At 49.6% G+C, this 10,673-nt stretch overlaps 2 protein-coding genes across 3 annotated transcripts; one reads left to right on the top strand and one right to left on the bottom strand.

The window, feature by feature from the left end:
* LOC117061766 (microtubule-associated proteins 1A/1B light chain 3C-like) lies at positions 1-3,866 on the top strand. Its single transcript, XM_033174724.1, has 4 exons — positions 1-316; positions 559-614; positions 3,011-3,117; positions 3,611-3,866. The coding sequence occupies exons 1-4, from the start codon at positions 277-279 to the stop codon at positions 3,771-3,773; spliced, it is 366 nt and encodes a 121-aa protein (XP_033030615.1). The 5' UTR covers positions 1-276; the 3' UTR covers positions 3,774-3,866.
* A 1,386-nt stretch (positions 3,867-5,252) lies between these two features.
* Positions 5,253-9,954, bottom strand: ZBTB3 (zinc finger and BTB domain containing 3). 2 transcript variants are annotated; one of them, XM_033174722.1, is made up of 2 exons: positions 9,758-9,954; positions 5,253-8,133 (listed from the first exon to the last, which is right to left on the bottom strand). In XM_033174722.1, the coding sequence occupies exon 2, from the start codon at positions 8,078-8,080 to the stop codon at positions 6,707-6,709; it is 1,374 nt and encodes a 457-aa protein (XP_033030613.1). In that variant the 5' UTR covers positions 8,081-8,133; positions 9,758-9,954; the 3' UTR covers positions 5,253-6,706. The 2 variants fall into 2 exon arrangements, with proteins under 2 accessions (XP_033030613.1, XP_033030614.1); XM_033174723.1 differs by having other exon boundaries at positions 9,762-9,837.
* Positions 9,955-10,673: the final 719 nt, after the last annotated feature.

The following is a 10,673-nucleotide window of genomic DNA, read 5'->3' on the forward strand; positions in this document are numbered from 1 at the left end:
GCTTCCTATGGAGATCCGCCCCTGAATCTGAATGTGGGCGAGTCTCAGGGTGGGCTCTCCCCAGCCTCCACCTCTCCACGTCCTTCCCCGGACCTTGGAGGTCCTGATCCTGGAAGCAATTTGGGAAAAGGTTTAGGCGTGACTCTCGCACTATTTAAGCGGCTCCAAAGGAGTCAAGTCAGAGCTACCGCCAGGGACGATTATTCTTCAATTGCTTTTCCCCCAGCTTTATTTTCCCCCTTCCCTTTTTAAGAAAAAAGTGTGGTTCCTTCCAAGATGGATTCTTTCCCCCCGTTCAAGCACCGAAAAACCTTCGGTAAGACTTATTTTCTTTCTCCCTCCCTACTTATTCCCCCCTTTCGCGTGTAAACGCTCGTTCTCGCGTTTCGGACTTAGTAGGGAGTTGCTCTTGTTTGGCTGCTGGCGCCCCCTGCCGGCCCAACGGGCTGAGATTAATTCGGTAAACTGGGGTGGGGGCTGTCCTGCTTTGGGGGGGAGCTAACTCCTATTTTCCCCCTATTGCCTTAATTGACCCAGTTCTGTAATTTTCCACTCTAGCCTCCAGGAAAAGTGAAGTGGCCACAATCCGGATGAAGTTTCCTGGCAAACTGCCGGTATGTAGGCTTCTCCTTATATTGTTGGGTTAATGCAGGGGTCAGCAACCTTTTTCACCATCCCTCAGACCATGTGGTGGGCCAGACTGTATATTTGGGGGGGGGGATGAACGAATTCCTGTGCCCCACAAATAACCCAGAGATGCATTTTAAATAAAAGGACACATTCTACTCATGTAAAAACACGCTGATTCCTGGACTGTCCGCAGGCCGATTGAGGTGATTGGGCCGCATCTGGCCCACGGGCCTTAGGTTGCCTACCCCTGGGTTAATTGGTATGGGGGCATGTTTATCTGGGCTTGCTTTGCTGTACTGGACTGTTTGTTAAAAGTAAGCTGGACTATGGTTCAGCGAGTGTTTGTGTATAATCGTTTGTGTAGAGTGGCTGGGAAAACCCAGCCAGATGGGTGAGGTATAAATAAATTAAGCAAGGCAGTTATGGGCAGTGCATTTTTTCTATTAAAAAAATGTTTAGGGGTACTCTCATTTTGACTCAAGAAAATCACCATTTTATAATTCAAATCATGAAAAATAAATACCGTAGATGGACAAAAGTACAAAGATTAACAAAATGTTTAGAGGAATGCATACTCCTGCGTACCCCCAGGAAAAAAGCACTGTATTTAGAGTGTTTAGAGTAAAAGCTGGGGCTGTTTTGCTCCTGGTTCTGTGCTTGATACCCAACCCATCGTGTTGTTACATTTATGCTTAGTTCATTTCAAAATAATTAAGATTCCTTATGTGTTCCTAGGCTTGTAGTTTGTTTGGCTCCCAACAACCAGTAATTGTAATCATGATTTGTTGTTCTTGGTTCACCATTTTGTTCGGGGAGGACAAACCATGAACCTTGGGTTCACACATAAGTACTAAGCCAAACCATGGTTTACTTAGTAGCAAAAGGAGCAAAGCAGCTGTAATTGGTGAACTGCCTGCCTGCATGCTTGCTTGCCTTTGCTAAATCAATTAAGTCAAGTAATATATCAATGTGACTGAGAGAAATTCAGTTGTCATTTTGTTTATTTTCTCCATATATAACCCTCCCTCAACCTTCCTGTCCGTGCAACAAATATTTTTCTTTTAGGATTGTAACTGAGCTTAAGTGATACATTCCTGAATCCCAGCTGATGCAGTTTCCCAAAAAATAGATGGTTATCGGGAAATCCTAAAACAATTATTTAGCCCCAAATTGCAACCAAAACCCCCCACCTAGAACCCACACCAATAAAATCACATCCTTGCTCCTAAAATGTTGCACCCCTGCAGTTTATTATTATTATTATTATTATTATTATTAGAATTTATTTATTGAATTTTGTTCACAGAATAAAATCAAGAAATAAAACCACAAAATGCATAATAAAAATAGAAACAGCCACCCAATAGCCCCCCCAAAAAACCCACACATTTTAAAAGGGCATAGGATGTAAACTGGATCAACCAAAGGCCTGGTTGAAAAGGAACATTTTTGCCTGGCGCCTAAAGATGCGTAATGAAGGTGCCAGGCGAACTTCCCTGGGGAGAGCATTCCACAAACGGGGTGCCACTGCAGAGAAGGCCCCGTTCTTGTGTTGCCACCCTCTGGACCTCTCAAGGAGGCAGCACACAAAGGAGGGCCTCAGAAGATGATCTCAGGGTCTGGGTAGGTTCATACAGAAAGAGGCGGTCCTTGAAGTACTGCGGTCTTGAGCCGTTTAAGGCTTTATAGGTCAGAACCAGCACTTTGAATTGGGCCCGGAAACTAATTGGTAGCCAGTGCAGTCTGACCAGGATCGGTGTTATATGCTCAAACCGTCTTGCTCCGGTGAGCAACCTGGCCGCTGAATTCTGCACTAGCTGAAGTTTCCAAATTGTCTCCAGAGGCAGCCCTACGTATAATGCATTGCAGTAATCTAACCTTGAGGTTACCAGAGCATAGACCGCAGTAGTTAGGCCATTCCTGTCCAGATAGAGGTGTAGCTGGGCCAGATAGAGGTGTAGCTGATGGAAGGCACTCTGGGTCACTGAGGCCACCTGAGCCAGGATCCAGGAGTACCCCCTTTCTACAAACCTGCTCCTTCAGAGGGAGTGTAACCCCATCAATCTCCCACCCATCTGGTCTAGGGAACCACCCACTAACAGTGCCTCTGCCTTATCTCGACTGAGTTTGTTTGTTGGCTCTCATCCAGTCCAACAGTGAACAAATGAGTCAGGCAAAGCAGCAGCAGGCTGATAAACCAGTGGCTATTAGTCATAATGGCGACAAGTAGAGCCTTCCTGTACAAAGGCAGTCTATCTGAGTACTTGGACAAATTGGAAACGGCTATCCTCGCTGTAACCATTTTGCTTAAGCTTCCCAGGGGAATCTGGCTATCTGCTATTGAAGACCAATCTCAGACGTGGCTCTTCTTCTTTTGCAGATAATCCTGGAGCGCTACCCCAAGGAGAAAATGTTGCCAGCCTTGGACAAGACCAAGTTTCTGGTCCCCGAAGACCTCACCATGGGCCAGTTCATCACAATCATCCGGTGAATGAGACTCCAAGGAGTATTGGCAGCCTGTAAAAATGGGAGGCTTACCAAGCATCTGGCTGGGTCGCTCGTCCTTCTACAGCCATATGTTGGGCTGGATTTAAGCAGTGACTATGTTAATTGGATTTTTAATGCTGTGGCTCGGTGTGTGTGAGCAGGGGAGAAATCTCATTGTTATATTGGCACACACGGAAACAGGCTTGGAGGGGCAGTGGTAGCTGGTGCTTCTTGGGGCTGGTGGGGCGGAAGGCATGGAGGCCAGTCGTAGGCGAAGCTATAGCCAATGACAGCCAGGGTTGGAGCCAATCTCAAGCGGAGCCAGCTCCTGATTGGTTGGAAGTCAGAAGTCGGGCAGGTGTGGGCAAACTCAGGGCAGTGCGCCATGCACCCCAATGGACCAGACTCCACTGTTTTGGGATGGGTGAGGATGCAGCTTTTGTTTAGGCCACCAGGAAGCCGTGTTTTGACTCGTGCCCGTTTCCTCCCTCAGCAACCGAATGTGCATCGGGTCCACTCAGGCATTCTACTTCCTGGTCGACGGCAACCGCAGCCTTGTCAGCATGTCTTCCACCATGTCTGAAGTGTACATGACGTATAAAGATGAAGATGGCTTCCTCTATATGACCTATGCCTCTCAGGAGATGTTCGGCTGATGGCAAATGGGTCCCGGGTTCCTCGTTTATTTTGTCTGGGAGATGTGTGATCACCTGGATTTTGGACACCAACTACCTCTCCCCACCCCCTACCCCCACCCCACCAGATTATGGTTTTCTTGGAACATAGGTTTTGATCTACCGAGGTGAAACTCACCGGGGCAACTGCAAGGAGGTGGGGGGTACCCCTACCTCCTTGAGAAAGAGGTAGCCCAAACCGCACCTTTCTTAGTATCACCAAGGCATAGCCTTCCTAATCACGCACTATGTCTGGGTCCTTCCTGGCCTTCCCTTCTGCTCCCAGGTTGATACAGGAGGAGGCTGCCTTGATGGTCAGGGATGGGCATGAACCAGTGACCTTCCCGATGTTGGGCTCCCAACTCTCACCAGCCTGGCCCAAAGGTCAGGTATGGCGGGAGATGTAGTTCAACAACAACAGGAAGGTCACTGGTTCCCTATCCTTCAATTAGGGGGTGGTGGCTGGTTACGTCATCACTCCCCCCCCCCCAATATTCCCCATTACCAAGTCCATAAAGGGAGATTCCCTCCGATACTCTTTCTTTTGACATCCGGGGACGATGGCTCCAGGGGTAGGCTGTGTGGTGAGGGTTTTGCCCGCTGGAATGAGATCATCTCTTGGATTTCCTGTGGCAGATAGGCCAGTGCAACCTCCTTTTTCAAGGCCCAACCACAGGGTTTCATGTGCAGAGGTGAAGGGGATCTGGTTTTTCCTATTTAATTGCAAGTATTAAGACTTCTGAAAAAGGGAACATTGGAACAGCTGGCTTTAAAATGTAAAATTATGGTTTACTGTAACAAGGGGGGAAATGTCACTTTGTTCAACACTTCAGTTACTTTGTACCTTGCATGTTAAATCTACCACTCTTGAGTAGAAAATACAGTTTAAAAACATGTTTTGCACGCCAAAATCTGCTTTTGTGGGGGATGGGCACTCTTCTCTTCCCCATGCACCTCGGGTTTCCTAAATGACATAATTGGCATCAAGGAATTCTGCTTGAAGCCTGATTCAGACTCTTGGACATCTCAAGAAGATGGATGAAAGCAAAGGAGTCTTTGCTTAAGATCAACTCTGCAGAACCCCAGCTGAGTCCTGACCCTGGCCCCCTTCCCTGCCATCCAACTGGAAATTGCTGGTTAGTCTTGGTGGACTCCTTGCATGATTTATCTGCCTACTGTAGCACTGGTAATGTGTCAATCTAGATACCGTGTGATTTTTAACTGTACGGTTACTGCGTCTTTTATTTCTTACATTGTATTACAGTTCGCATTCTGTAGACGTCAAACTGCACTTCAGTAAAATGCAATGTAAGAAGTTTGAGAAGTAATAAAAAAGCTATTTAAAATGAATGTTAGTATTTAATGTGGCTATGCCACGGACCACAATTTGGGAACCCCTAGCCTTAGAGGAGAGAAACACACACTCACACACTAATCACAGAAGAGAGAGTACTGGAGCACTTGATGCTTGGTTTTTTTTTTTACTGTTAAATGGTTATCCTTGGCAGTGAGGCTGCTTTGTAGCTGCTTATAAGAACAAACAGGTTGGAGAAACACATTTCACAGTGGGAGGGTTGGCAAGTCCTGGGAGGAAGGCTGAGGCTGGCAGTGGCTGCTCTGAAGTGAGCGGGCTTGAAAACGGGAAAGGGGGTCGGAAGTCACTTGGAAGTAGGAGAAGTTAAAATCTCCCCTATGCTGTGCATGACCCCGGCAAGCCCCATCTCTCGGCCTTTGATCCTTGTCTGTAAAATGGGAACATTTCAAAACAGGGATGCAGCTGGTGGGGGGTCTGTGCATTGCCTGCTTTAGACTGGGCTAGTGCCTATTGGGACTATAATAATTTATTACTTACACTCCACCCACCTGACGGGGTTGCCCCAGCCACTCTGCGCAGCTTCCAGTATAATAAACGCACAGCAAAACGTCAAACATTGAAAACTTCCTGACACAGGGCTGGCTGCCTTGTAGGCTGACTAGTATGATAGAAGGCAGGGAGACTAACAGTAGGTGGCGCCAGAGCCAATGGCAGGCAGATCCACCCCCTGGTCTGATGGTAAGCAGAAGGCACAGCCATGGAGGTGGGCTAAAGTCAGGCATGAGGTTGGTGGGGCAGTGCCCCACTTTCCCTTGCATCAGCCTCCACTGTTTTTAGACTATAATGACGTCCAACATGTCACAAAGGGTGGTGCAGGGGGGCTGTTTTGAAACAGAATACTCTGCCTACTTCTGCCAATGAGTCCCACCTGCACTGCACGATGGGATAGAGTCAGAACCATGCCTTTCAACATAGTCTTCCTCACAGGCGTTATGCAATCTTTTCCTGTGCATCCAGGAGGACTAGAGCCCTGTTCCCATCTCCCCTGCTGTCCTCTCAGGTGAAATTCTGATTTGCAACAACTGTCAGGAACAAAAGGCTTTCAGACCTTTCCTCCCACAAAACAGAATGCCCTCCAGGCAGCATTACTGATCTCCAGGGCAGTTCAAGATTAAATACTGCTCCAACTTCATATTAAACCTGCAGCCACGAGTTTATACATAAATAAATACTGGAGTGGGGGGGACAAACCCCTTCCCCAGTTCTTTTTACATTTGGTGCGGCTTCTTCCAAACGATGCACAGGGTTGACGCGGGTGCAAACCTGCACTTCCCAACAATTAACCTCGTGGAAAAACAAACAGTAAATTCTCAAGGGCAAGATGGGGAAATGTTTAGGAAGCCAGAAGGGAAGGTTCAACCTGATAGGATGAGCCCCCATCATTGGCTTGGATAGTTAGGGCTCTCTGTCTCCTGGCTTCTGCACAATGTTTTACAAAAGGGAGGGGGCTTTTTCTTGTCCTTGCATGTTGGGAACTGTCCGTCTGCTCAGTTGGGAACCACCTGCCCTATGGCCCAAACTGGTCGGGGGTATAGGCCCCCTACGAAGGGTTCTCAACATCCTGTTTACAACGCTTGGCTGCCAGGTCCTCGTTGTGGGCCTTGCGGATGTGCCGATAAAGGTCTCCGGACTGCGTGTAACTCCGCATGCAGTAGCGGCACTCGTAGGGGCGTTCCCGCGTGTGGACAGTGGCGTGGCGCCGCAGGGTGTAGGAACACGAAAAGGTCTTCCCGCACGTCTTGCAGGTGGGGACGTCCTCCGTGAAGATGCCAAAGTTGGAGTGGGACTCGTAGTCCTGCAAGTACATCTGTTCGTGCAAGGGCGGAGTCACCATGTTGGAGAAGCTTTGTCCGGCAGGCACAGGGATCATGTGGTAGGGGACATGCTCTTGAGGCAGGAAGCCACTCTCGGAAGAGACCTCTTCCATCCCACCTGGCTCTTCAAAGCTGTCGGCGTGGCGCCCGCAGCCTCCAGCAGGCCCTGACTCTACAGCAGACCTCTGGAATATCGTCTCCAGCCTCAAATCCGCACTCTGCCCCTCCAGTTGATCCATCATGTCTGGCTCCTCGTCTGAGATCACGATGGCTTCCACCTTGACCTTAACGGAGGACCTGCTTGGTTCCTTCTGGCAAAACACACCAAGACCACCTGTCTGCTGTTCCACATACCTCTCTGGAGGGCCGGCATGACCCTCAGCTACGTTCCTCGGTGGCGAGCAGCTGTGTGAAATGGTTTCGGTGGAGCTGCTAGGGCTGGAGAGGGAGATGTCAATGACGGGGGGTGGAAGAGGCCTCACAGGAGGAGGAGGAGGAGCTTCCATCCCTGGCTGCGTGGTGTCCGCCATGTCCAAAGTGGAGGCCAATGGCTCCTCGGAAACCATTTTCTCTCCACCTTTCCACTCTTGTTTCTTGCTCTTCCCTGCTTCGCTTGGCTGAGGGGGTGGCAGCGGCTGGGCTCCAGACGTTTGAAGTTGGCACTTGGAGGTGCTGGGCAGAAGCTCTGAGCTGCCCAGGGGATCCTCCTCCTTCTTGGTGCTGTCGGCTTCTGCCAAGGCGCGGGCCTGCAGCTTCTTCTTGCACACCTTGACGATGTCGTTCATGTGCAAGTAGCTTGCGGCTGCCAGGATGTCTTCCACCGGCATGTCGTTGAAGGAGAGGCTGCCTTTGTACATGAATTCCAGCAGCAGCCCAAAGGCGGGCGCCGTGACAATCTCATTGTTAATGGAGACCAAGTCTCTCTTGTCCAGCCGCTCCTTATAGAACATGTGGAAAAAGGCACTGCAGGAGGCCAGCACTGCCCGGTGGGCCAGGAACTGTGTGCTGCCCACGAGGACCGTGCAGTCGCAAAGAAAGCCCTCGTGTTGCTGCTCCCAGAGGCTCTGCAGCAAGTTCTTGCTGTGGTTGGGGAACTCCATGCTGGGACAGCTCTTTCACGATGAGGGGCTGACCAACAGCATAGTCCAGACTCCTTGAGACAGCAGAGCGGGGGGGGGGGAATGTGGAATGAGAGAGGGAGAGAGAGAGAAACTTGGTAACTTGTAAGAAATGGCTTTTAGGAGGTTGACCCCTTCCCCCTTTATTTATGCAGAAAACATTTGGCTAGAAATACACTCAAGGGGTAAGTACTAGACCTAAATGACTTGGGAGCAAAGCACCCAAAAGGGCACCTAACCCAAGATCAACTATCTCAGATTCTACAAAGAGGGGTGTCTGCCTCCTTCATTATTGACTTTCAAGAGGAATATGGCATTTAAGCACTGACCATAAGATCAACCTTGAAATCAGTTGCTGACTGTAATTTTAGAATGTTTCTGCCTGCTCTCAGAATGCTTAAAAATATTAGTGATATGTGCCCTAGGCAATGCAGGATATTAATCTGAGTAAATAGTAATGAAGAGTGAACATTAAAAGCTGCCTTATGCTGGCTGGAACACTGATCTCAATCTAGCTCTGCATTGCCTGATTTGCCTGGAAAGACTCCTCAAGGTCTCAGGTGGATGTTTTTCTTAGCCATTCTACCTAACAGCCTTCTAAACTGGAGAGGCTGCAGACTAAACATGGGAACTGCCAGATGTATACTGAGAGGGCACTGCCAACTCTGCCGCCTGAAACTCCACCATCTCCCAAGCGTCCAGCCTTTGCCATCTGGAAGTTGCAAAGCAACAGCATGTTGACTTAAGGTCTCCTACAACCCCCACAGCAACTCCTATTCTACAGGGGGGGCCCCCGCCCCCGTTACTGTGCTCCACTGTTTGCAAATATTTCACCGGCTGCCAACCAGCTCCCTGCCCAGATTACTAATGCCAATCCAGAATTTCCCAATTTCCCCCATTCTGAACCTACAACCCCACCATCAAATACCTCAGTTTGCACTCTCTTCCAGTTCACCTTCCAATTCCCTAAACCAGAGGTGCGGCCCTCCAAATGTCACTGAACTACAACTCCCAGCACCCCCGACCACGCTGACTTGGGGGCTGATGGAAGTTGAAAGGGCCACAAATTCCCTAGGTCAACTGTGTGCCCACTGATGTACTCCTATGATGGCAGCACACACTGTCCATAACGGAGAGCAAAGTCTCTGTTCCCCACTTCTGCACCCTCCTTACCCTGTATCCCAACTCTTGGAACTTCTCCCCATTATTTGATCCCAACCCCCCAATAATTATATAATAACCTCCTTTCCCATCAGGTCGAAGGTGGGAGGGTCATTTGTGGCTCCCCCTCAACTGACCTCAGCATTTCCACACACACCCCCGGCCTCCCCAGTGAAGCCTGCAAATATGATGGGGACCCCCCTATAATGAATACCCCCCTTTATTTCCTTCTGCCCCGCCTTGGCCTCTGTGACCGCCCCCCCATAATAAAAGCAGGGGAACAACACAAATACTCCTCAATTTGCCCCTCCCCCACTGCGTGACCCCCTCCCCAAGTTGCCCCCCCTCCACAGGTCCCACCCTCAGGGGAAGATAACGTGCTTCCTCCCCCCCACAATGCACTACAGACATATATCTATAAGGGAAAGCGCCCTTCTTCCTCCCCCCCAACAGGGGGTGCGTTGGGTGGTGGAAGAGCGCCTTCTTTCCCCCACTTACCCACCACAAAGCGGAGGCCTCGAGGGACCCGCCCCCTTCTGCCTGATTGGGTGCGCTCGATAGGGAGGCGGGGCTCTGCGCGGCGGCCCCTCTCGTCACTCTCTTGCCTCCTCGCCTCCTGAGTGGCTCCCGCTCCGCCCGCCTCCCCAGCAGCGCTCATTGGGGCTCCTCCTCGCCCGTCGCCGTTCTCGGCCAACTGTCTTTGAGTGCGTTGCGCCGAAGGGAGCTGAGGGGGAAGGCAAGGGCGGGCTTCTCTCCGCCTGCTCTTTCTTCCGATTGGCTCAGCCCAGCTCCGTCAGCCGCGACGACCGCGGTCCGCTTTCGGCCCGGTAATTGGAGTAGGCGAGGCGCCGCCGCTTTTTCTCGAGCCTGAGTGGTCACCCCACCCTTGGCCCTTATCGCCGATTGGTGGGATCGTCCTAGAACTGAACCGGAGGAGGGAGAGCTTCGGTTTCCATAGTTACTAGGGAGTTCCGAGGCGATGGAAGGGGACCGTGTGTCGCTGCTTATGCAAATACTGTTTTGCATATATTTTTCTAATATATGCAGGTTACATAATTACTCATTGCTCACAAATACTAAATAAAAAACAAACTTTTATTATTTTCACAATAATCATAATTATAACAAGAGTATATTTTATATTATTATATTTATTATTAATTAGTATGAGTAAAGTGCTTTACATATTTCAGGTGCTTTGCAGCAAAAAAATTAAAAACCATTTATTGTCTTTCCCCCTTTTTGTTTTTTGTTTTTCAAATGGATGCTTATAGTTGTAATGGTCCATTGTGAACCATCCCAAACGGCAGTAAAGAAAAGTACTGTGTACAATATTGTCGGCATTCGTCTGTCTGACAATGGAGTGCGCCTCTGGAGGTGATGCCAAACCACTTGCGAATCGCAGCACCTGCTA

Source organism: Lacerta agilis, chromosome 17, assembly GCF_009819535.1.
Source record: "Lacerta agilis isolate rLacAgi1 chromosome 17, rLacAgi1.pri, whole genome shotgun sequence".
Lineage (NCBI taxonomy): Eukaryota > Metazoa > Chordata > Lepidosauria > Squamata > Lacertidae > Lacerta > Lacerta agilis.